Source organism: Xyrauchen texanus, chromosome 5 (assembly GCF_025860055.1).
Source record: "Xyrauchen texanus isolate HMW12.3.18 chromosome 5, RBS_HiC_50CHRs, whole genome shotgun sequence".
NCBI lineage: Eukaryota > Metazoa > Chordata > Actinopteri > Cypriniformes > Catostomidae > Xyrauchen > Xyrauchen texanus.
In genome coordinates this window covers 14372258-14399484 of record NC_068280.1, presented here as the reverse complement: position 1 = coordinate 14399484, position 27227 = coordinate 14372258, and the positions used below count along the sequence as shown (strand labels likewise).

The 27227-nt window shown below is 39.8% G+C and overlaps 1 protein-coding gene across 2 annotated transcripts in view; it reads right to left on the bottom strand.

Moving 5' to 3' along the window:
• Nucleotides 1–2393: 2393 nt before the first annotated feature.
• Nucleotides 2394–27227, bottom strand: part of stox2a (storkhead box 2a) — a 97361-nt gene continuing 72527 nt past the window's right edge. For both annotated transcript variants that reach the window (XM_052126904.1, XM_052126905.1), the window contains exons 2-4: nt 21315–21467; nt 11209–13672; nt 2394–6120 (exon numbers count right to left, since the gene is read on the bottom strand). In XM_052126904.1, coding sequence (XP_051982864.1) covers nt 5919–6120; nt 11209–13672; nt 21315–21467 — 2819 coding nt within the window. In that variant the 3' untranslated portion in view covers nt 2394–5918. The remainder of the gene's footprint in view (nt 6121–11208; nt 13673–21314; nt 21468–27227) is intronic.

Genomic DNA, 27227 nt, shown 5'->3' with positions numbered 1-27227 from the left:
GCTGGTGTTATATTGGAGTGATCCCACTTTCAAAGAGGAGGATATTGTTTAGTTGAGCAATCAAGATCATTCAAATAAGCAAATACTCAGCAGTTACAGTTACTTTACTTAATAATACATTAGACTTCGCTTTGTTTCTCACCAAACCTTATCATATGCATTCAGAACAAGGCTGAAGTCTCATACAATAATTATTAGACTTCTGAATTATACTTTTGCATCCTTTATGAAGCTTGTAGATTTGGTCACCATAAACTGCTATTGTATGACATCACTGAGCACAAATTATTTATATATTATTTGATTTTTTTGCAATTATTTCCTTTTGTGTTAAGAAAAATAAAGAAAGTCATATGGGGTGATAACAACACAGGGGAGTAAACAATGACTGAATTTAAATTTTTGGGTTACTATCCCGATTCTAAGGCAATAGATAAAAAATAAAGCAATTAATTTCTAATAAACAATGTCACAGACAATTTATGATTAAGGAAATGTGTCAATTATTTATCAAATTAGATTTAATTCATGGAGTAAATAACTGAATTAAATGCAATGGATGAAGCTTGTTACAAACAGGAAGTTGAAACAAAAAGAAATCAAAGATTATGTGCCAGCTGGCACCTTACACAACTCTGGTATTGTTTAATTTATTCGAAGACAACAGGAAGGACAATTTACAAGGGTGGTGAGGCAGTTTGAGTAGTGGAAGACATGCAGAACCTCCAAGCATCTATAACAGGGTTATAGAAGTATGACTTCTGCAGAAAAGAGGTCCACAACTTGCCCCATGATAAAAAGAACATTAATAATGAGTCTGCCTTGATTTTATTGCAATAGTATTCTCTGTGTTTTCCTTTGCATGTATTTATTCCTCTTCTTCACAAAACTGACACCTTTTAAGTAACCTGAATTGTTTTATTGTTTTGAGTTTGATATACTTGTCTCTTTAAATTTACATTAACTTAAATTTAACTGAAACTTGGCTGGGAATTTCCCAGCATGCTTTACACGGCTCTCGAAAGGGAGATTTCTTTTTTGATTTGGAAAGCCCAATTCCCAATGTGCTCCAGATCCTCGTGGTGGCATAGTGACTCGCCTCAATCTGGGTGGCAGAGGATGAATCTCTGTCGCCTCCAAATCTGAGGCCGTCAATCCATGCATCTTATCACGTGGCTCGTTATGCATGACACAGCGGAGACTCCCAGCATGTGAACACTCATGCTACTCTCCGCGATCCACACACAATTTACCACGTGCCCCATTGAGAGCGAGAACCAATAATCGCGACCACGAAGAGGTTACTCCACGTGACTCTACCCTCCCTAGCAACTGGGCCAATTTGTTTGCTTAGGAGACCTGGCTGGAGTCACTCAACACACCCTTCGCAAATTCAAACTCCAGGAGTGGCAGTCAGCGTCAATACTCGCTGAGCTACCCAGACCCCGAGATTCTGTTATGTTAAAATATTCTCTAAAATTCCTTGAAAAGTACAAAAAATGCTACATGCTTCACAAGTGTCTCAATGTTTTGCATTTGATTATAAAATGTATTTTTCCATTTATCACTTATATATCACTTAAATACCCTGCTTATCTTGATCTGATGATTCAACAGTGCCATTCTGGAGTAATCACATCCTCTTTCGGAGATTCCGCCCCCATTTAGAGATCTCCAGCCTACTTCAAGTAGGTATAGCTGCAGGCCGGAGACCACCAAATAAGGGCAGAATCCCCAAAAGAGGACGGGTTTACTCCAAAAGGGGGCAGGTTTGGAATTGCGGCAATTCCAAAATGATTAAGGTTAGGGAAAGGGTAAGGTTAAGGGCTCCCAGTATCTTAAATGGCGGTTTGGAGCTCTCGTCCCTTTTTGGAGCTATGACTTCAGCTAAACCCTTCTTGCCTACATGGGAGCATTCGGGTTCCTTCCACATGCAGTCTGAGTGTAATATACAGCATGTATGATATGCTCTCATCATTGCAAAGAGCAAGATATAGCAATAACTGTTTTAAACTGGAAAGAGTGGAAATATTGTCATCAATAACTTCTTCGTCCTCCATCCATTTTCCATCATTTGATTTCAACGTCTCAGGAAATTGTAATTTGGCCATTTTTTATTAATTTATTGAATGAATTTCATGTTACCCGTTACTTTTGTATAACATTTTTTCATCAGACATGGCCATTTATTCCTATTATAGATATAAAACATTCCACGCAAATGTAATAAGCTGTTTAGTTAATATTAACCACAAGTTTAATGGATTATGATTTCATTTTTGCCAACCTGTATTTTTGAATGTATTGATAAATGTTGATGCAAGACAGGGCGGTTTTTATAACTTTCAGGCATTCCTCTGAAATGTTTCAAGACACAAGACATTTAAAACATATAACGAAACATGTTATTTTATTGTCTTAAAAAGTAACACAATCTCCCAACTGGGTTTATCACATACACTACCACAACGATGAAACACCATACTACACAAATAGGGACTTCTTTTCAAATATTATAGACATTACAAAAAGATCCCTCATAACTTTCAGGGTTTTTTTAAGTTATACTAAGCATGGTAGATTGATTTCATTTACAGTATGATACTGTACACTGTCACCATTTAGAAACAATGTTGTCTGACGTGGTTCTAAAATCCATAATGTTTAAGGGAAGACATTTCATGGTCATTTTTATTTCATATGAAATATTTTACAATATAAACAAAGCATCCGTCTTGGATGGACTAAACAGCAACCAGAGGCCAGGCATTTCAGTGCAAACATTTTTTTTTTTACAAGGCAGTCTTGGCTGCATTACTCCCTTTATCTATCAAAAACTAAAGCAAGAAAAAAAAAGAGAGCAATTTGATTCCCAGATGGTGGAGGGGGTTACAATAAAAACTAAAATTCACAAAATGTGACGGAAAACCAAAATGCATCCTTTGACAGAGCCTTGCCAAATATAGGTCTTGTTTTTTTTGTATTGAAGTCAATCAGAAACCATTTTGAGAGGGGTATACTTCAATAAACTAGGGTTAGGGGTTATAAGTAAAGCTCTATCGCGATTAATTAAGCAAGTTTATTTTTATAGTGCTGAAATGTGATGACGTGCTTTCTCTGTCTAATGTAAATCTCAGGTGTACATTTGATGTCTAGAAATGATATACAATTACCATTGAATCTGAGGCTCTTGTCTTTCACACAATCTTCATCCCACCTCCAACTACAGGGTTTAAGAGGCTGCTTGGACCCTAACCACTGACCAATTGATCAATTATTAGATGGGAAACTGAACACAGTACTATTGCAATCAGTATTGCCAACAGGTAGGAGTTCACACTGTGGTGGAACTAATTTCGATTTGGACTAAGTTTGTTGGATACAAGAAAGCCTGACAAGGTAAGCATATGTGATCCATTTTGAAATCAGTTGAGGTGCTTATTTATATTTCATATTATCTAGAATATAGAATGCTTCAGTCTAGATGCATTTTCAACAAACTAGAATTGAACGGTTCCTCGCTGAGCTTGAAGTCATGATCTAGATAAAAAGATATTCATGTAAAGAGGACAGCAGAGAACTAAAAATGGCAACGTACACAAACTGGAGGGAGGAAATAAAACTGCAATATTTTGCTGATGTAGTGCTTGTCAGATTTATACACAACTTGTAAATAAGTAAAAGACATTTCTGTCGAAAAACTGAGAAAAATTGAGTTGAAACTACAGCACTTAATACTGATTATTTTAGAATAAGTCCTCTTAGTTACAATGTCCGCCACCCCTTGTCAACATTCACAGAGAAGAGGCTGATAGCACTGTGTTCCACAGGCAAAGAATCCAAATCTGTACACGTCCCTACCTTGTTGTTACACAGGTGGTGGAGGTAGCTAGTTATGTGCATGTATCCGGGGTTTAGTGTAGTTTGCATGGCTGATTGCAGGTGTATGTGTTTGTGGATAATATATGAGTGAGATGGAGCGAGCTGAAAGTGGTGAACGTCTTTGATATCAAAAACAACAAGAAGTCCCACTGGAGCATATCCACGTGCACACTCATCAAAAAGCAATGAGACTGTGGAGGACATGGGCAAATAAACTAAATGTAAAAAAAGGGAGAATCACCACATAATAGCACCAATGGATGTGACACAAGCTCTGCTCTCTTTCCCAATTCTCACAGAGTCACTGTCAGAAGGGAAAAGACCATTAGAACGAGTGCACTCTTGAGATGACATGCCAAACAGTTAAAGCCATAGTCCAAATGTTTAAAGCAAATATTTTAATGTTTAATTCAATCTTGGATAATGGACCTTTGATCATGGATCTTATATACCACAAGGCAGGTCAAAATGTAATGTAATCCATATTGGTCTCTGACATTTAAAAGGAATGATAAATAACAGTGGAGCAAATGTTTTGTACATACTTTCACTGAATCATCTGTTCCAACCTTAAGCAAGTATTTATTGAAAACATGAGAAGATTGTGAATATACATAAAATGTGTTGGCTGTGGTAAAATTTGAAACCAGATCAGCTGTCGACCATACTTTCAGGGACATGGTTTGTGTAATGGTCAAAAACAGCTCAATTCTCATGCCAAAAAAAAAAAACTGTTGAAAATAAAACATCACTGTGGTTTGTCAACTCAAGTACGAAAATATTAGAAAATAAAGGTTTTATCAGAGCAGCAAAAGGGCAGAGTCTCTGAATCTCACTGGCCCAAAGGAAGAGAACTTTATGACCTTTCCATGGAGCATACGGATGTTAAGAACACAGCCCCTGTGTTCCCGCCATTGCGTTTTTCAACATCCTCTCCCTCTCACGACAACAAATAGAGCCATCAAGCTACACACAAGACAAGCATGTTTCCAAACCAACAATGACATCGACAAATGTCCTGGTTCATGAGACTAGGCATCTGATTCACACCGGCATAAAACGTACACCTGTTTTGATTTTCATTTCTAAAGGGAATAAAATAATAAAAAATAACCTATACATTGAATTAAACTTATGCATAAGCATGATTAAATTGAAATAATTTACATTTTTGTATACCAAGAGCATGTTTTATTCCCGTATTAAACAAAGCGATCCAGAGAAACATGATTCCAGACTGACTGATGTTTTTACCTCTTCTTAGGTGAGTAACTACTCATGACCTGAGATTAATATGGATATAAACTTTAATGAAACGGGTAAATCCATTAAATAATGTAAAGTTCCATACAAAGTACTTGTATGCACAACACAATTGGGTTAAAATAAGTAATTTTTCATAAATAAATCCTTTCATTTCAGAACGAGATGTTTTTTCACTAATTCAGTCTATGTATTTAATAAGCACGTGAATATGATTCGTATTGTTTCGCCAATGGAGCTAATAGCAATAGTCATTTTTAGGAATATTATACAACATTGTGAATCATGAATGTAATTATTCCTAATTTTTTTTAAACTGTGTACCAATATCACAAATCTTCATCTTTAATACTTTAGACCTGCACATCAGCATCTCTTTCTTAATGCGTGCAAACTTAATACGTTGGCAGAATGATCTCTAATCTGAATGACAAAAAATACCGCTGAAAATAAAACAATGTCAAATTACCAGTTACTTCAAGACTATTTTGAAGACAACGGTTGATTCCAACAGGAGAATTTCCTGATTAATTGCTTGTTAAGGTAAATCCTATGATGAGACATTTCCTTTTTGATTTTTTCCCTTTTTTTTCTCTGCTTTTGCTGTGACCTTCTTGTATGCTGTGAGAACAGTCTCTGGAAGCCATGCCTGTTGGTTTAACAGTCCCCATGTAGTCAAAGTGCTAGATGGAAAGAATCATCCAACCTCCTGCACTGAGGCACCCCAATGTTGCAGATCACCCTGACCCTACGTCACCCCAGGTTGGCCCATGTCAGACGCTGGTGATGGAGGCAAGGCAGTTGGGAGATTTCTGCAGTTTCTCAGGTTGCGTGGTAGGGGGCTCTGGGATTGCACGGAAGCTGAATGGGGGACCGATGCTGGTGGTACCCATGTGTCCTGGACTTAGGGCCGGATTCTGTCGCCGGTTGCTCTCCACTATGCTTGAGGTGTTGGATGCCAGGCTCTCCCGTGTGCTGATAAAGAGGTGGAGGTGGGAAATGAGCAGAGAGAAAGAGACAGAGAGAAAGCAACAAGAAAAAATTGCAAAAAGGTCAAGTTCAAAAAAGTATGTTACAGGAAAGGAAGTATGAGAATTGAGAAAGAGACGTTTAAGACAATTCAACTGATAAGAATGAATTTGAAGCATGCAAACAATTCAGATAAGACCCCATTAGATCAAAACCTTTTGTGGATTTTAGTCCATGTGTGTTAGCTTTGAGGCCATCTCTATGCTAGGGTTCTCTTAAATGTGGATAAAATACATTTTATGTACAAAATACTATTCACAGATAAGCATTTGAAGTAGTGTTTCTCTTCTGAGAAAATAGACCAAAAATATTGATGACTCATCCAGCACTACCCACATTTTTTCCAATCAGATGCTCTCTAAAAGGAAAATGTCCCTCCCCTTGCAACCGACCAGGAAGTAGCAAATCATGCTTCATGCATTTTGGTTCATGTAACTAAAGCCTATTGGCTGTTAAAAAAGTCTACCTCCTTCGACATGTGCTATCCAAACTTCCTGTTTCAATAGAGAAACTTCAACACAGGACTAAAATTTTGCTCATCAAGCGATTTCATTGAGCTTTAAAATCATTGCACAAGGCAGCAGAATGAAAAAACACAGCCTCATCTTTACCTACCCATGGTTACACTCTTGTTTGAAGGATTGTTTAGCTGTGCAAAAACAGTGTGGTCTTTTATAACAGTATGACTACAGCATTGACACTACCAAACCAGAGAAGCACTTACAGCCAGGCGTAAGAGAGAAAGTCTATTCCTATGGGTAGAGCTGGATTAAATACAGTGATTAAACTCTAATATGATGTATTTAACAGCAGTACTACATAGATACATGCAGAGCTCTTTTTTTTTTGCATGTCCCACTCTGTAATTACATTACTAACTCACATCAATCACAAACTAAATTGTGTCTAAGCACAAGAGCTATGCTGGAGTTTTTCCAGGAGCTGTGGAATGACATCATTGCTAATGTGATGACTCATCCAGAAAATAGTAAATGAATGTGTGTATGTGTGTGTCAGTGAAAAGGGGCTGCTGGGGGGTCTTAAAATGAGAGACTTGTCTCATAAGCTTTTTGTGGCTATTCATTCAGAAGCAAACACTAGACTCAAATGTCTAGTGTGCTAATGTGGCAGACAGAGCCCAGTCAAATCACAACTCTCTTCTGTCAAAGAAAATGATCTTTTAATGAAAATTCAGTAATCATTTGCCCACCCTCATGTTCCGTGGAACACAAAGGAGAAGTCAAGCAAAATGTCTGAGCTGCTCCCTTCCATACAATGAAAGTGGATGGGAACCAATTGCAGTCAAGCTCCAAAAAGGCCAAAAAAGCACCATAAAGTATCATAAAAGTAGTTCATTTGACTCATGCATGAAAATATTCATGAAGTCTGAATTTTTTGTGAGGAAATACAGAAATGTAAGTTGATATTTACTGAAAATCTTACTTGACTGTCTTATTTTTTTTGTATGGAAATTGTATGGAAAACATCAGCTTGAACATATTGCTATAAATAAATCCTTTTTGGTTCCACAGAAGAAAGAAAGTCATACAGGTTTTGAAAGACATGCAGGTAAGAAAATTATGCCTTTTAATTGTAGGGTGAAATATTCCAAACTTGCGTGGGAGTGGTGAAATAGCTCCATCACTATCTGGCTGAGCCCCAACTATATTCTAAGCTGTTTCATTATATCATCAGTACATGGCACATATATACATAGATAAGCATAATAGAATACATCGTATTACACACATTTTTCTTTAATTTTCACATTCCAATCCAATACAAAATTATTATTTTCAAATCTTATCTTGCTACTCAAAACATAGAGCATATAAATATTAAAATGCAAAAAAATCAGTTCAGAGAGAGCAAGACTTGCTATGAAATTTTCAGGATGGAGCTTGCCTCTCTAGAACTGGCATCTGTCAGAAAGTCATTGGAATCATTTCAAAATATTACAATTATTTTAATATTAAAATTAAAATAGGATTTTTATTTAATTTTTATGGGCTGGCCAGTGAATGCATTAAAATGAACAGACGAGAAAAATATTTAAGAATACACTACCTTCCTACCTCAATATATTATCTTAATATCTAATTACCTGTCTGATAGCTATACTGCACATGAACGCGCATTTGATCTGCACGTGCTTCATTCAGCCACAGAAATTCACATAACAAATGGGTTATGTCTGTTGTACTGTATTTGTTTAATTTATTTTGTTATAATAAATGTAGAAAACAAATGAACACATAATATCGGCAGTCTGGTTTCAGCACGCATCTGAGGAAGATTGCAATTGATGTCTTGACTGTGCGTATTCGAGCTGTAAACGTTTTATCTTGGTACTTTGGTGACGAGTTGGATGTAAAGTCATCAAAATTATGGAATAACATAAATGGAACTATGAGAATTATGTTGTGACTAAACAAAATCCAAAATAAATCAAAACTGTGTTATATTTTAGCATCTTCAAAGTAGTCACCCTTTGCCTTGAATTTGCAGACATGTACTCTTGACATTAGTCAAGTGTATGTACATAAAATAAACTTATTCAGTGGTTTAAAAGACTGTATGAGTAGGCTAACTGTTTGAGCAAATATAAACTACAGACTCTTGACCAATGTAGCCTGTGTCGGCACGAAAGCCGTTTTGAATCTGGCAGCTTGAAATGTAACTGGCTGTTGCAGAAACACATATGTGCAACACTTCTCTGAGGGGCCCAGTTATTAACCATCACACATATGTATGAAAGGGTTAAAGGTCTGTTCTGGGAATGTTCTGGAAACCAATGTTTCTGGGGAAACTTGCTAGATTAATAATAATAGGCTAATGGTCATGATCATGATGATGATGTAAACTCACTCACTTCATAAAGAGGCAAAAGCATAATATTAGATTACTATATCATGTCCTTTAACATGATTGTTAACAATCACATTGACTGGCTGCTGCAATATAAGTGAACATACTGTATGACTGGGCAAACAAAAGTTGCTGACTGTAAACGCGTTTTTACACGCTGTCGTTATCAGGAGTGCACAACAATGCATGTCTCCTCCGCCACTGCTCCTGGATCAGCAAGTACTAAAAACACAAAGTGCACCATTATAAGTCATAAAGACAGCATGTGCAGAACATGTAGGCTTCTGAGTTATTCTACCCCTGCCATTTCCCTTTGAATGAGTCACACAGACCCAAGGGGTCTATTTTTAGCAGCTTAAAAAAGTCCTCACACTCTTGCTCATACAGGGTTTTTGCTAACACATACACAGCCCTGGGAAACCCACTGGTTTTTGGTCTTGTCAAGAAAAAAAGTAGAAACTATGGTATACACAGTAGTGTATATGCCATGGTGGTCTAAGGTGGGGAAAGATAATGTCTCTATGGCAACTATGTCCTCAAATCAAACATGTATTGCACTTATTTCACTCAACCATTAAAGGGCGTTGGAATAATCAATGTAAAACAGCATAATAAAACAAAAGAAATGCCCCATGAAAAAAATATTTCAGCATTTCATTTTTTGGGCTGTCAGGAAATATAAGTTGATTGATATTGTTAGTTAATGTTTTTTAGTTTTATTTGCTGTTATATATTGGCTGTGTCAGAAATTAGAAAATTGCTGCTTTAGGAGGCTGTATACTGAGGTAGGAATGCATCATGGCAAGTCTGAATCCAGTATTTGCATCAAATTCTGTCTACTGAGATGCCTTCATCTGGTAAGTTTTTGAAGGCAGCATAGATCCAGCCTTTGCTGCTTTTATTTATAACAAAATCCTACTTGTGTGGTGCGCTGGTTGGTTGAAAGAAAAAGCATGACATCTAATGGAGTGGTTAAGCACTGAAATGAGTAGTTTCTAAATATTTGCATGGTTGTCTAAAGCTCAAATGAATTTGTTTTTGATTACTAGAGATGAGGTTATGGTGCCTTGGAAGACTGTCCGAGGTGCCTTCATATGCAAACTGCTGCCTGTGAAGTCATTGATGGACTGGGGACAGCTGCCTTAGCTTTTAGATGCAGCCACTGTAGCTCATTGCTCATTATTATCATATAATCTTATTTTTTAACTTAGTATTATAACTTCTGAAATAAGTGTAACAGTTCCCGGTAAAAATACAAACCGTACAGTTCGCCACCCATGACTCTGTAGTTCCATACGCTGGACGCATGTGTTCCTCACATGTGCAAAACGACTGCTTTGTGATACTGTTTTACTACAGTCAACGATGTGTGCGCATCATTGACTGTAGTAAAACAGTATGTATGACAGAAGATATTACACAAACCATGGTTTTGCTTCAATTAGTCATGGTTTTACAACAGTAATACTGTAGTATCTATATAGTAACCATGGTTTTACTATAGTACTGTAGTAACCATGGTTAATTTTGTGGTCATCTTGTTTTACTACAAATACCATGGTTAAACTATGGTTACGGTAGTAAAACCATGGTGATTTTTCACAAGGGAAAACCTGTTGAAATGCTTGTTACTAAATAGAGTACTCTTACTTTGGATTTGGCAGTAGAATTTTTTCTGAACATAACAATTATCGAACCTTACCAAACCGTGATCCTACAACCGTGATACAAACCGAACCATGAGAAATGTGAACCATAACACCCCTCTTAAAAAAAAAAAGTGGAATACCAGTATCTTGAAATTCAAAAACAGTGGTGCTCAATCCTAATCCTGGAGATCTAACATCCTCTAAAGTTTAGTTCCAACCCTTCTCTAACACAGCAGCTTATGATGATCAAATTAACCCCAAAACCTTGATTAGCTGGTTCAGGTGTGTTTGATTACAGTTGGAAATAAACACTTCAGGAAGTTAAACCTTCAGGAATAGTATCCTATCTGTTCTAAATTATACCAGAAACTCTCTTTCAAGTCTAACAGCTAGCAATAGCAATGCATCTACAATTAGCTTGAGAATTTACATTCATTATATTTTTACAATTAGATTAATACATTAATTACTATTATTATGGTAGCCGCAATCTCCTGTTTCTGGTGCAGGTACTTACCGAGGGGAGTTAAACCCACTGTCTACTGTCACACTACTGCTGTCCATGCTGTCTAGTCGTGCTGAGTGAGCCGACTTTTGGCTGTTATTATTCTCACCCTCCTTAGGGCTAAGCAGAGTCAAGTTGTTTTCAAACTTCCTCTGTAGATCTCGCTCTTTCTCTCGTTCTAGCAACCACTGCATGGTCCCTCCTCCGCCGCCGCCACCCTCTCCACCCCCTGTCCGCCCCTTTGCCTCAGTCTGGGCTGCCTCTTTGCGGGAGGATTCCTCCACCTCCTCCTCATCATCATCGGACACGTTGTAATAGTCAAAAGCAGCTTCAGATGTTGAGGGTGCACCCTGTTCTGTGCCTGTAGGTGCTGGTGCAGAAGCAGACAAAGGGGTGGAATTGGGTGGCTGTTGGGTCTCTAGAGTATCAGATGATTTCATATGTGGAGTTTTACGCAAAGTGCCTGACTTTGAGTAGCCACTGTCCACATAGCTCACAGTCAAAAGATTGTGTGGCGGTTTGAACAAAGTGTCCTTGCTGAAAATTTCTTTCCTCTTGTCCACCCCACTACCAGCACTACCACCACCTCCCCCGCCCCCTGGGTTAGTGCTGTGTTGATGTTGTATCAAACGTCCATTGGGCATAGGCTCAGGTGTCTGGCTTGGCATCGGTTTACCAGAACCATTGTGTCCCTTGGTGGAGGAGTCCTCCTTGTACTCCATGGGATGTGGAGAGGTGAGGTGCGGTGTCTGCCGGTCAGCAGGAGAGCCCTTGTGGATTCCGTCAGATGGGGTTAAAGTGTCGTGGTCAGATTTGCCCAGAGTCAGTGGGGCAGAAAGGATTGTTTCATTCGACGTATTGCACTGGAAGTAGTCATCAGCCAAAGGCTTTGGTGACAGGGCCTTCAGGTCACTGTAAGCTGGCAGGCTGTCCCTGCTCTTGTTCCGTTTGAGAGGGCTACAGATCCTTGATTCATCCAGACTCAATTTGCCCATATCAGGTACAGACATTTCTGAGCTGAACTTGGCAGCAGAAAACATGATGCACGAGTAGTGTGGGGCCTTTTGTGAGGAGGCCCTCAGTGTCCCATCATCAGTATAATAACGGCTTCTGTCATCAGGACTGCGGTCATAATCCTCAGTTGTGCCAAGAGTAGAGCTTCCACCTCCCAGTGGGCTCTTCGAGTTGTCCATAGAACGTGATCGCTCTTTAGCCTTATCAGGCCGCTCGTTGCGTGACTTGCGGTCCTGCGTGTGGCTGTGGCTACGGTGCACCCGTGAATGTGATGTCCCACGCGAAGGCTCAGGGAAAGGCATCTCTGTCCGCCTCTTTGCAAGCTCCCCTGATACATCCCACTCTGGGGTAACAGGAAAGTGTGACTCAGCAATGTTGGGGTTGCTGTGGACAAGGTAGGCACCACCACTTCTGCGTTCCACTGTGTACATTCCCTCTCTCGGTGAGCGTACCAGTGAGTGACTGAAAAAACGGTAGTCCCTCTCCAAGCCTACTGCAGGCAGGTCTAAATTAGAGCCCTCTGAGGGGTCTCCTCGAGAAGCCCGTGTCTTGCTGTGAGAACGCGACTTCCCGTGCGGCACACGGCGGTGGCCTCGGCTGCGACGACTGCGGGCACTGTGCTGTGCAGATGAGCTAGCCTTTTTGCGCTGAGCACGTTCCTCTTCCAGCCGCTTCATGACAGCAGTATGACGGGCCACGTTCTCCACTGTCAGGTCTGGGTTTATACGGCGGATGATTTCCATCTCCACCTCACGAGGTATGGCTGCAGATGAAGGCGTGTCCTCATCCCTCAGAGGCCACTCCTCTGGAGGAAACTGTGCTGAAAAGGTGGCTAGATGTTTGGTCTTGTCCTTTTTGAAGCTCAAACGGAACAGCTTTAGGCCAAACTTCTTAGACTGCCTCTCACTGCTGCCCCCACCACTGCCCTCCTTCTTCTTGGTTAGTGTGTCTGTCTTATAAGAAAAGGTGGCAGTCATGGTCTTGCTCTTGTCTGGGGGGTCAGGGGGGTGCTGAATGGCAGGTGGAGGGGGTGGGGGTTGTTGGTATGAAGGGGGATCTCCTTTGGGTTCTTTTGAGGACTTCCTTTGAATTGTGGAGGGATGGATGTTAGGCACCTCATCCCAGTATGCATTATAGGAGTCGCAGTGGTTCTTAGGGTTTGGTCTTTCTCGCACGCAGCCAGAAGTGGAGGGAGTGATGGTTCCAGATTGTGGTGAGGTGCATTGCTGTTGTGGTGGTGGCTGTTGCTGTTGCTGCTGTTGAAGCTGTTGTTGTTGCTGTCGTTCTGGATGCCTCTCATCCACGTGGTACCACTTGCTATTGGTGCGGATGAGGGAGGGGGTGATGAAGTAGGTCTGTGGAGTAACAATGAAGTAACCTTCTGGCGTGGGGTAGATCTTCCTCTCACGTACCAACATGTTCAGCGTGTGCCGTAGGATCTCTGGACTTGGAGTGGGTACACCTGAAGGAAATACACCCACATGTAAGTTTCATAATACATTTTATAATGCAAAACTAATATTAGTGCTGACGCTACTTTTTGTATTTGGCTAAACTTTGTGAAATGTTTATCATCAATCTTCAGTTATCATTTTCTGAGCCAAAAGAATAGCTCAACAGGTAGACATTAAGAAAAATAAAATTCAAAATGTGGGAAAAAGGGGATAAGTAGCAGCTTAGGAGGTTCATGTTTATGTCAGCATTATCCAAAAAAGCTATGACATGCCAAAAGTAGGATTAACCGCGAGTAGATGTGATCACACAAATAACAACAGAAGTCCAATCAAAAGAAGAGTCTCGCTTGTTGATATATGTCACCGCAGACCAGGCATTACCTCATCTTAAATCATCACGTCTTTAAGCCCCTCCATGTAATAAGATGCCAAAAACTGCCACTGAGTGACTTAAGATTAACTCATATGATTTAAAAAAGATACTATAAAAAAAAAATCTTTAATTTATCTTGGTGATTGACCTTTAATATCAAAGACATTTAAAGCCAATAAAATGTATATGAAAATTCATAGTATAAAGTAACGTGACATACATTTAAAAAAAAAAAATCCTATTTAATAAAAGAGTATTTATTATATATTGATTCAGTTAAAATGGTTTTGTTTGACACTCAAAGATAGACATTAGTTCTGTAGCATGGCTTAGTGCTGTGATGGTTTTGGTGAATTAAAAGCTGAAGTATGTAACTTTTTCAGCGTTAAAATACTTTCTCCTTTCCCATCTTAATATGCAGAGACAGCCATAAGTAAGCCATTTATAGGTACATTTTCTTGAAAACTGTAAAAACTGTGTCTCTGTGGCACTATGAAAATTACTCTGTTTGTAGCAAGCCGTCTCAAGAGAGACAGTAACATTGACTCGACCAATGGCGTGAGTTGGGGCCGGGACTATCTGTTTGTTCGAACAACGGCAGAAGAGGGCATATTCAGAAAGCTGTTTTGATAATAATGTTTATTTTTGCAATTCCGCTTGGTGGCTCTAGTGGAAATTACATACTTCAGCTTTAATATCACTTGCACAAACTGACTAAACATGGCCTGTACACTCACAGACAAATAACACCAACAGTAGACTATCAAATCAAAATCAAATCAAATCAAATCACTTTATTGTCACACTACCATGTACACAAGTGCAACAGTAGGTGAAATTCTTGTGTGCAGTTCCGAGCAACATAGCAGTCATGACAGTGACGAGACATATACCAATTACAATAAACAACATACTTACACAAAACAATTTACATATCAAATGTACACATACTTACACAAAACAATTTACAAATCAGATGTACACATACTTACACAACACAATAATTATATACAATGCAGAATATAGAACAGAATATACAATACAATACAATAAGTGGGAGTATATGAAATATATATGTGTATATATATATATATAGCAGTTGTATTGAGGAGAATATGTTGACAGTCCAGTGTGAGATTATAGATTAATAAAGTGCAGTGCTAATTATTGATCCTGATAGATCAAGAGTTCAACAGTCTGATTGCTTGGGGAAAAAGCTATCATGTAGTCGGCTGGTGCGGGTCCTGATGCTGCGATACCGCCTGCCTGATGGTAGCAGTGAGAACAGCCCATGACTTGGGTGACTGGAGTCTCTGATGATCCTCCGAGCTTTTTCACACACCGCCTGGTGTATATGTCCTGGAGGGAGGAAGCTCACCTCCGATGATGTTCCTGGCAGTTAGCACCACCCTTTGCAGGGCTTTGCAGTTGTACTGCGGTGCTATTGCCGTACCAAGCGGTGATGCAGCCAGTCAGGATGCTCTCTACAGTGCTGGTGTAGAACCGTGTGAGGATGTGGTGGTTCATTCCAAACTTCCTCAGCCGTCTCAGGAAGAAGAGAGCTGGTGAGCCTTCTTCTACATGGCCTCAGTGTGGGCCGGACCATGTGAGTTCCTCAGTAATGTGGACACCGAGGAACTTGAAGCTGCTGACTCTCTCCACGGTGCTCCATTGATGGTGATGGGGCTGTGTTCTCCGTCTTTCTTCCTGAAGTCCACAACAAGCTCCTTGGTTTTACTGGCGTTGAGGGAGAGGTTGTGCTCCTGACACCAGCGTGTCAGAGTGTGCACCTCCTCTCTGTAGGCTCTTTCATCATTGTCAGTGATCAGACCTACCACCGTCGTATCGTCAGCAAACTTAATGATGGCATTGGAGCTATGTGTTGCCACACAGTCATGTGTGTACAGGGAATACAGGAGTGGGCTGAGAACACAGCCCTGCTGGGGCTCCAGTGTTGAGGGTCAGTGATGAGGAGGTGTTGCTGCCCATTCTAACCACCTGGCGTCTGCCTGACAGGAAATCCAGGATCCAGCTGCACAGCGAGCTGTTTAAGCCCAGAGCCGGAGTTTCTCATCAAGCTTGGAGGGCACTATGGTGTTGAATGCTGAGCTGTAGTCTACAAACAGCATTCTCACATATGTGTTCCTTTTTCCAGGTGGGAGAGAGCAGTGTGTATTGTAGATGCAATGGCATCATCAGTGGAGCGGTTGTTGCGGTAGGCAAACTGCAATGGGTCCAAAGAGGTGGGCAGAACAGAGCAGATGTGATCTCTGATTAACCTCTCGAAGCATTTGCTGATGATGGGGGTCAGAGCAACAGGGCGCCAGTCATTTAAGCATGTGATTATAGCTTGCTTCGGTACAGGCACAATGGTTGATGTTTTGAAGCATGTGGGGACTACAGACAGGGAGAGGGACAGATTGAAAATGTCCGTAAAAACACCAGCCAGTTGATTCGCGCGCGCTCTGATGACGCGGCCCGGAATGCCGTCTGGACCCGCGGCTTTACGGATGTTCACCCGTCGGAATGATCGGGTTACATCCACAACAGAGACGGAGAGTGAATCAACCTCTGTAGCGTCAGCAGCGAGTGCTCTCTCCGCGAGGGCGGTGTTACTGTCCTCAAAGCGAGCATAAAATGTATTAAGTTCGTCCGGGAGAGATGCAGCGGTGTTCATGGCGGAGACTTTATTCCGCTTGTAGTCCGTGATTGTGTTAATTCCTGCCACATACTTCTAGAGTCAGTGGTGTTGAACTGGCCTTCAAGCTTGTGCCTGTACTGGCGTTTGGCTGCACTGATAGTGTTACGGAGGGCATAACTGGCTTGTTTACGCTCCTCCGTGTTAGGAGAATTAAACGCGGAGGTCCGCGCAGTGAGTGCCGCGCGAACATCGCCGTTAACCCATGGTTTCTGGTTGGGGTATATCCGTATAGTTTTGGTCGGAACAAGCGTCCTCTACGCACTTCCTGATGAAACACGTTACGCTGTCAGCGTAAACCTCGATGTCGTCATCAGAGGCGGACCGGAACATCTCCCAGTCGGCGTGATCAAAACAGTCTTGTAGCGCAGAGTCTGATTGGTCCGACCAGCACTGGATCGTTCTGAGGGTGGGTGCTTCCTGTTTCAGTTTCTGCCTGTAAGCGGGCAGAAGCAGAACGGAAGAATGGTCCGATTTGCCAAATGGGGGCGGGGAGGGATTTGTAGCCTTCCGGAAGGGAGAGTAACAATGATCAAAACCCGGTCCCCTCGTGTGTTGAACTTTATGTGTTGGTGGTATTTTGGGGCGATTGCTTTGAAGTTGGCTTTGTTAAAGTCCCGGCAACAATGAGCGCAGCCTCAGGGTGCTGCGGTTTCCTGCTCACTTATACACCCATACAGTTCCCTGAGTGCCCGGTCTGTGTCGAAACTTGCGGGGGATGTACACAGCTGTGATGATAACCGCTGTGAATTCCCTCGGCAGCCAGAATGGTCGACACAGAAGCATGAGATATTCCAGATCAGGAGAGCAAAAGACTTGATGAAATGTACGTTCCTCTGATCACACCATGATTTGTTGATCATAAAACATACACCACCACCTCTGCTTTTACCAGAGGTCTTTACGCTCTGTCCGCTCGGTGCACGGAAAAGCCCGTGATTTCGATGGCGAGTCTGGAATCTCCGTAGACAGCCAGGTTTCTGTAAGGCACATAGCGCAGCAGTCCCTCGTCTCTCGTTGGAAAGAGATCCGCGCTCTCAGCTCGCAGAGTTTGTTGTCCAGAGACTGAACATTTGCCAGTAGTATACTGGGTAGCGGGAGTCGATTTGCACGACGTCTTACTCTGATGAGAACGCCGGCTCGTTTTCCTCTTTTCCTTCTGCGTTTCCGCGGCCGAGCAGCACAGACAAAGGGCTCCGCCGGCGTGTTTGTAAACAGCGGGTCGGCATTAAGGAATTTGAAGTCCGGTTTTCGATGTGTGATTGTAGAACTAATGTCCAAAAGCGTTTGTCTGTCGTAAACAATAAGGCAGACAACATCCAAGACAAAAAAACAAAGAACTGTAAACAAAACAAACAATAAACCGCAGTGTTGTAACGGAGCTCGCAACGCAGCAGCCATACTCGGCGCCATCTTGAGTCCTCATCGAACAACGGCAGAAGAGGGCATATTCAGAAAGCTGTTTTGATAATAATGTTTATTTTTGCAATTCCGCTTGGTGGCTCTAGTGGAAATTACATACTATGCTACAAGGTGCATGGTGTCCTCACTGCACTCCAGTCCTCACTTTACCCAAATCAGCTTTTCAAATTCTCAAACACAGAGACACACACACATACACACACACACACACACACACACACACACACATACAGACACATAATGGATAAAGGAGCAGATAAGCTGTAACTCGTCAGGGTTAAGGGTTGCCTGCCATTACATCATACTGTAATAGATGCCATACCAACATGACGCAAACCAGAGACTCTGTTCTTTTTTTCACTCCTTCTTTAAGGAAAGGCAAATAGGCCCAGGGCTGGACTGGGAAGAGAAATCGGCCTGGGATTTTACATAGCAACTGGCCCAAAAGGGTGGGGGGGTTCCTGTTCGCTGTCCTTTTCTGCATATCGCGGCGGCATTTTGTGGTCCGTTCTGCATAACGTGGCGGCTCATTTTAGCTTATCGGGGCCCATTCGACCCGTTTCGTGGCCAACCCACCGGCCCGCTTGTTTCTCCTGATGGCCAGTCCGCCCCTGATCGGTCCCAAAGTGCATCGGCCCACCGTGAAAATGCCCGGTATGCCAGATTACCATTCCAGCCCTGAATAGGCCCTATTCAGGTGAAGTTTGCACACTATGCACTTTTGCACACTGCTAGGCAATATAAGGTGTACAACAGGCTCACTCTACACAGTTAAAAGAAAATCGTGTCTTGAGAAAACCAATTTGGATTGTCAACTCCACAACAGTCACAGCTAACATTCATAACCAGTAATTACAGCAGAACAGAAAAAAACAAAATTTTGTATTTTGTTCCAAAAAATATTGGTTTGTGATTCTTCGGTTGGGGTGCTTTTGACTAAAAAATGTTACTTCTTCAAACTTCTTTATTATCCATGTTAAAACATGTCCTGGAATTAAGAGGGTTCTGGTGCTGGAATAAATATCTGGCCATTGAATAAAGGCCTCAATCAACATTCAAGTACATTTTTGTATGAATGAAAGTGTGAATTTTTTATATAATGTGTGATGGTATAGTGTGATGTGTGATTGACAAAAAGTAAATTAACTTAAATATTTATAAAAGTACAAATAAATGGATTGTTTCCAAATTATGATTCTCAAATACTAACCAGGGGTCTCGTTTCCCAAAAGCATCGTAAGCCTAAGTAGATTGTAGAATCCATCTTACAATTCATCTTAGTTTTGTGACCTATTTTCCAAAGCCATCAAACCTTAAGTAGTACTTGAAAATGGTTATAGATTTATGAGTGCTCTGGAGTAATCGTAGTGCGCTAAAAACCTTGTACAGAGACACCATGCAGAAAAATCACAAAATGACACTTAATACTCCACAAGTAATGTTGAGGTGCTTGAACTTAACACAGTAAACAATGAGACTTTAATATCAGGATACTTTTATGTTTTCAAATTTTTTTTTATTTTAATTAACAATTCAAAATAATAATTAATGCATAAAATAGATAAATAAAAGAATACAAAAACAATTAATTAGCCTACACTGATTTATGCGTGGGATGATTTTGCAGACAACTATGTGTATTAAATTCAGAGGGAGTGAAGAAAAAAGTGTCAAAAAGCCATTCTCGAGCACATCACAAAACATTGTATTATTGCCACAGCAATCTTTTTGGAGTGGCAAAGAGCAGACCTACACTTGCGTAGCTTCCACCTCCATGTTTTGTCAATACTGACATCTCGATGAACCTCTTTTTGAATATATGCTTGTCTTTGGCAGGTAGGGTTGACAACTTTTTATCACAGGAATACTGGACACTTGAGCATTTTGAGCCCTTAAACAGGACGGCACTGGGCATTTTAAAGCTTCAGTCTGGGACACAATGCGGGACAAGTCGTCCAACAGGGATCAACCATTTCACCGCAGAAAAACAGGACATGGGGCATACTGATGAACTAAGCAGTGATAGTGTAAAAATCTCCTAATGTATGGTTCTGCACAAAATGAACATAACATATTTAAAGGGAACCTATTATGCAACTTCACTTTTATGAGTGTCAATATAAAGCAGGATTTTCAAAACATTTGATTCTCAAGCATGGATCAGTACCAACTGTTCGTGTTCCAGCTTTATATCCTGAAGATTTAAGTATCGCACTTAATATTTTGTGAATGTTTGCAAAATCGTCTTTCCAAATTGTTAGCTGATTCCACGGCTAATGCAGCTAAAGTTACCATTGTGCATCGTCTCTGATTGTATTCACAGAGACCAGAGCTAGTATGTCGGGGGCGGGGAGCAGCAGCTCATTTGCATTTAAAGCGACACACACAAAATTTTTATTCCACTCAAAAAGAGGCATTTACAACATGGTATAATAAATGATCCGTGGGGTATTTTGAGCTGAAACTTCACAGACACATTCTGGGGACACCTGAGATTTATATTACATCTTGTAAAAAGGGGCATAACAGGTCTCTTTTCTTATTTACTCCATTATTGAAATGTAGATTTATACATTTACTTATAAATATAATGAAGTTACTCCGTTACATTTCAGCAATGGACAGCGACAGCATTAATGTTAAATGTAGCTTTGGGAAACACTTTGCCTGGTTTGGTAATGACACCTAATAAAGCTACTCTCAGTGCTTAAAGAAGTTTAAATCTTAAAATTATTAACATTTGTGATCTTCAAACTCACTCTGCTGCCCTGGTTGAGATGAGCTCCCCTGTCAGTTATCTCTTTCCATAAATACCAATTATGAAAAAACATCCCTTTGGGGACATCTGGAGATGTCCTCAACTAGATCAAATATTAATCCATACATTTAAAATAAAAAAAAATGCCAGAAGTTTTCTTTTAGAGGTAGGGTTTGGATTTGTCCATTGTAATTATAATTATCTTTATATAAAAACAATAGAAGTATGGTATGGTCTAATTTAGATTGAGTAAATGTGTGTGTGTGTGTGTGTGTGTGTGTGTGTGTGTGTGTGTGTGTGTGTGTGTGTGTGTGTGTGTGTGTGTGTGTTGGTGTGCGTGCGTGTGTGCGTGTGTGTCTGTGTGTGTGTGTGTGTGTTCATAAGAGTTTGGAGGGCTACCTGGGAAACAGGTGGCAAGGTGCTCCATCAGCGCTTCTTGTGTGACAGGCTTGCGGGCAGAGTTCATGGCTGAGATTGCCAGACACAGAATCTCTCCCAGAGGGATGAACTGAGACTGGCTGATAGGTGACATACTGATCGGAGATACATCACCTAGAGAGACACACACAAAGAAAATTCTGTTAACTCCTACTTTCCTAAATTGAAATACACATTTTCAGAAACTAAAGAAAAGGGACCAACCAGCTGCCAAAAAAGGTAGAAAAGAAAAACCATCTAAGACAATGGGTTCAAAACGATTCCAAACTGGTAGGCCTACTTAAATTAAATACTACTTAAATACTAAAAAAAACTGCAAGACAGATAATTGTAAAGACCAGGATTCCCACACATTTATCAAAAGAAAAGTTGACGTTTCCAGACACTCAAGGAATTTGAAAAGTAATTTAAAAGAGATTGCATTCACAAAGAGCAATATCAGGACAAATAAATATTTCAGAGCTGAGCATAACAAGAAATACAATTCTATGTTTTTAAATATTTCTATGAGTTTTTCAGGCCTGGAAATCACAAATGAAAACCCCCTGATATTTCCAGGTTTTCCATGATTATAAGAACCCTGAAATACCGATATTCAGAGGAGAAAGAGCGGGGGTTGTGGCAACTTTTAAGATGCTATACTGTCACACCAGTATTTTAATTAAAATTAAAATTAAATTGAATTCCAATTCTAGTGGCATAAAGGTTATCCAGGTTATGTGATCGTATGTTGCCAAATGTGACCTTATAGTGACAACTCAGCGATAAGCCCCTCTGCGTGCGTAGGCAGAAAGACCCCAGGCTATGCGTCACTATTGATCACAAAAAGAGCTGTGCTGTGCATATTGGATTTACTAGAAGCAGAGCTCAATAAAAATCAAACATGTTTTTACGTCCTCTCCCCACTATCAGGCCCTGGGTGTGATTGAAAGGTTCCATCAAACTTTTACAAGCATCATTCAAACTTACAGTGTGAAGAGTGCTAGAGATTGGCTAACTATTTTTACTCTTTGCGGTTCTTAACTTTAAATTATAAAATTATTTGACAGGGTTTAGCTGTATACCTCTGGAGTAGACCTATGTGAGGATGAGGTCACACCAGTGGAACCTGTAAGGGCTAGGTTGAGTAGCTAACAGTTAGATTTTTTGGAGCCACCCTTTTTGAAAAAATGTATTTCTAGAAAAAAAAAACAACTATATATTTATATATATAAAATATAAAAAATATATTTTTGTTTTATATATTATAAAATAAAAATAATTTGTGGACTTTCTTTTTATTTTTATGGGGAGAGGGATGTTAAGAATAGACTAGGTGCTCAGAGAAGACACCACACTTCCAAAATACACACTCCATCCACTGGGGGGAGTACTTCTGTATTCCTTTGCAATTCCCTGTACCGGAAGGGGAAGTGCCTATTTGAGACAGGACTCTGACCAGGTAGCACCAATCTGGTGGTGATGCTGAGAGACCCTCCAAACATTTGTGTGGTGGTTAGAATTACAATCTCTTCAATGGCAACTACTATATAAAGCTGCATAAAGATCCTAGATCACATAACATTTTCCAAATCTTGTGTTTTCTGGAGTTCTTTATCTACTGAAATGACACAGCCTCATTATATTTCCCATAAATGTTTTTAAATGGCACTAATCTGAATAAGGTGCTAATCTGAATGACATGGTTTAAGAAAACTTGGAATATCATAGAAGTTGGACGGACTACTTTTATGCTGCTTTTTGTAATTTTTGGAGCTTGACAGATAATATGAAACATCTACCTTTATTGAATGGACAAGAGCAGCACGGGTGATCTTCTTTTGTGTTCCGAGGACAGAAGCCTCTGATCACCATCCACTTGTATTGTATAGAAAAGAGCAGCATGAACATTCTGCGTGACATAATCTTTTTTTGTTCAACATAAGAGAGAAAGCCAAAAAGGTTTGGAACAACACAAGGTTGAGTCACTAATGACAGAATTGTATTTTTTTTGTGTGTGTGAAATATCACTTTAATATTTAAGCTCTTTTTTACTAGCAATCTCCACTTTCACTTTCTTCTTTTATTCTTCTTGCATATAGCCACCTACAAGGCAGGGAGGAGAATTTATATTAAAAAAGATTAAATATTGATCTCCTTCTCACCCACACCTATAATTTTGCTTCAGAATATATAGATTTAACCACTGGAGTTTTGTGAATTACTTTTAAGCTGCGTTTATGTGCTTTTTATATCTTCAAAGTTATGGTCACCATTCACTTGCATCGTGAGAACCTACAGAGCTGAAATATTCTTCTAAAAAATTGTGTTTGTGTTCAGCAGAAGAAAGAAAGTCATACACATCTGAGAGGGCATGGGGGTGAGTAAATGATGAGAGAATTTTTCTTTTTGGGTGAACTATCCCTTAATAATTTACAAGGTCTGTAGAGAGAACTGAGTCAGCATTACCCAAACCAGGGGATTTAGGCACAATTCATAAAGTTATGGATAGTTTATACAGCTATTAAATTTGAGTTAATATAGAAATTAATCCAAACTGATCAGAGAAGGAGCATATTGCATCATTCTATACCACTGTATATAAGACAATTACAAATTATATATATTTTATTTCATATCTTGGATATGAAGTACAATCTGACAAGCAGTAGTAGAACCCTAATTTGGATAAGAAGCATAAAGACCACTGTATGTTCACATGAGTTAAAAGATCCCATCTGAAGAAATGCATCTCTGTTAGCGTGGATGTCTACTTTAACATTTATAAATCAGCTATGCCTCGATACTTAGCTAACCATGCCAAATGAAAGCAAGACTGGTCCGAGTTTAGCATAAAGGGCAACAAAGGGTCTGAAGCAGCGCTGCTAACACTGCAGGATGCAGATAGGATGACATCATCCACATGGAGCTGCTGCTCTCCTGGTGCGTGCGTGTGTATATGGCAGGCAAAGTACCATTACTCAAATCCCAGCCTGTTTGTCTTACTGTTCTGTTCAGACAGAGTAATGTGCTTCTTATAACCCTCTATAGGACTTACAGAGCATTAGCGCCTGTTGGGGAGGCTGATAGACTGGTTTTGTTTTTGAAAGGTATCCATGTGTTCTAGCTAAATTCAGCCGTTCTCCATTATGAGTTTTATTGTTTTTACTCTAGTAGAGGGAGGATGGAGGGTGTGAGAAATAGAAAGAGAGGGAGGGAGGGAGGGATGGAGGCGAACCCCTCCTTTGGCTCCCGCGATGCAGCCATCAGAAAAAGGCGGCTCTGAGGACGGACACTTACCCAACATACTCCACTCCACACAAAGACAGGAGAGGTGTGACCAATCACAAGCAAGCTTCATGCACACCTTTTTTACACTCAGCAATCCACACTGGCACACAATCCACACATATCTGCATCCTAGCCTTTTCTATCCTTTCCTGCATCTCACACATACACACACAAGCTAGTAGGTGGCCTGCTGAATTCGTTGTTATGGCAACGCATCCCAGTTGCTCTCTCTTGATCCTTAGATGTGTGCTACTCCAGGATTTCTCTCTCTCTACAACACACACCTTCCTGCTCTTCCTGTCTCCATTCCTGCTCTGGTGCTTCACACTCAATCTTGGTAATGAAAAATTGAGGAGGGCACATTGGCTTGCAAGACTACGCAAAACCTGCTCACCTACAAAGCACCTATAAGTAAATAACACCAACTGCATACACACATTTATAATCTCTTATTTTATGGAGGAGTATATGAATAGGGAATAGATCATTTATAGCACTATATATTATAGATTGCATATGCTATCTATATACCAGTATATAGACCTATAAAGTTGTATATGCCCTTTAACAATTAAAATAATTAACAAACCAAATGGTGTGACATTTACTGATTTATATATTTTCATTCACTTTCATTGCATCTTTTCTCCAAAAAATGAAAATGGTGACTGAGGTTAACATTCTACCCTCCATCATCTCCTTTTGTGTTTTTCACAGAAGGAAGTCTTGAAAAAAACATGAAGGTCAATAAATTAAGTCAACATTTTCATTTTAAGGTGAAAAAATAGTCATCTTCAATAGTCATGAGAAAGAGAGAGCTTCAACAGTTATCATTACAAACACAACTAGGAACTGCTCCAACAAACAGCTTGTCCTGCTATTACATATTTTTCTCTCTTGGTCCAAGAAAGAAAACAACACTCAAATGTGTCACATTATGCACTCTAGAATACAGCATTGAGTCTTTGTGCAAGCTGGCTCGGCTTGTGTGGCTGCAAGCACATCTAAGGTGACGTCATGCCACTGGGCATGAGTGCTTGACAGGAAGGAGGGGAGAAAGAGAGGAAGCACAAATGAGACCGATCGAGGGAAGGAGAGAGTGAAGGTGAGATCAAGAGATGAAGTATGACATGTTGTCATAACTTACAATCAAAGCATTACAGTGTCAAAAATGGTTTTACAACTGTACAGTTACAGAAGGCTACACACAAGGCTACACCACATGATCCTTGTTTGTTGTCTCATTCGCCACAGCACATAACAATTTAGGGCTTCTCCCTCATACCATTTCAAAATTCAATCTGGAGTTGTGACATTGAGGGCTCGTCTGGGATAGAATCATTTAATAGTAAACAATCCACCAACTCAAAACTGTTACATGTTGTAGTTCTTTAGCTGTTTGTTGAATCAATTGCCAAAGCACATAATTAATAATAATACAATTTTACACCCTCTGTCCCCTTAAAAAACAATCCGGTTTTGTTACACCGGGGACAAAACTGAATAAAAGGAGAGAGAAAAAATCAATTATCCATTATGAAGTAACTGGAAAACATTAATAATGAACATTTCAAACCGTTCTTCTATTTTTCCATTTGAATAAATATGTTTTGAAAACTGAACTGGGAAGCATTTCACGGGCCGTCACATTTTTTACATATAAAATGTAAACAAAATTGTTTTTTGTGGAATGCTACAATGTAGTCTTATATTCAGCTTATTAAAAGTCTAACTTTTGTATTTCAGCTTTATTAATATTATTAAGTACTACCATTGTATTGAATTAACTATCATTTTCTTCTTAATTTGTAACTTTGTAAAGTTACGAATAATTTGTATTCCCGAATAAACTTCTTAAGAATGTTCTTATCTTTTGCCTTAAGATTGTTCTTTAGAAAAAATTTAAGAAGCAGCTTGTAAATGCTATCACCAAATTCAAACATTAAATGTTGTTTTGAAGCTTCTTAATGTGGTGACCAATCATGCTAATGGATGTGCTGCATATAGCGCTCTCCACGATATCTAGTGAGTTCATAGAAACATAATAATTAAAACATTAGAAAGCGGACACTTGCTTTTTCATCCACATCTCTATCGGAGTTGGGCACATAGACGTGATATTATTATCAAGCTTCCCAAGGAGAACATTTTCCTTGACAGGATCATACAGCTCTGGTCTACAGAAGTTTTTGTTTCTTTTCCTCCATGTCAAATTAAGAGTCATCAAATGGTTAGTCATTTCTCCTTTGACTGTTAATGTCATCTCACATCTCACGCAATTTACATTCAAAAGAATTATGGTGAGGTGCTTTTTACTTGCTAGGTTAATAGTTAAATTTATCGTTACAATTTACCAGTGTTCAAGTATTGAATTTGTAGTAGGCTTTTAGACAAGGCAAGCCCATGAGCAGGCTGATCAGTCAATGTCAAAGCCTATCTTTTTATTATTAAATATTTGAGAACTTCTTAAGAATTTTTCAAGAATTGCACTTAGGATCGTTCTTATGAACTTCTTATAATTTATCCTAAGAACTTTCTTAATTTTTTTCTTAAGAACATTTTCATGAATCCGACCCCAGGGCATGTGTCCTCAAGACCTGGCCC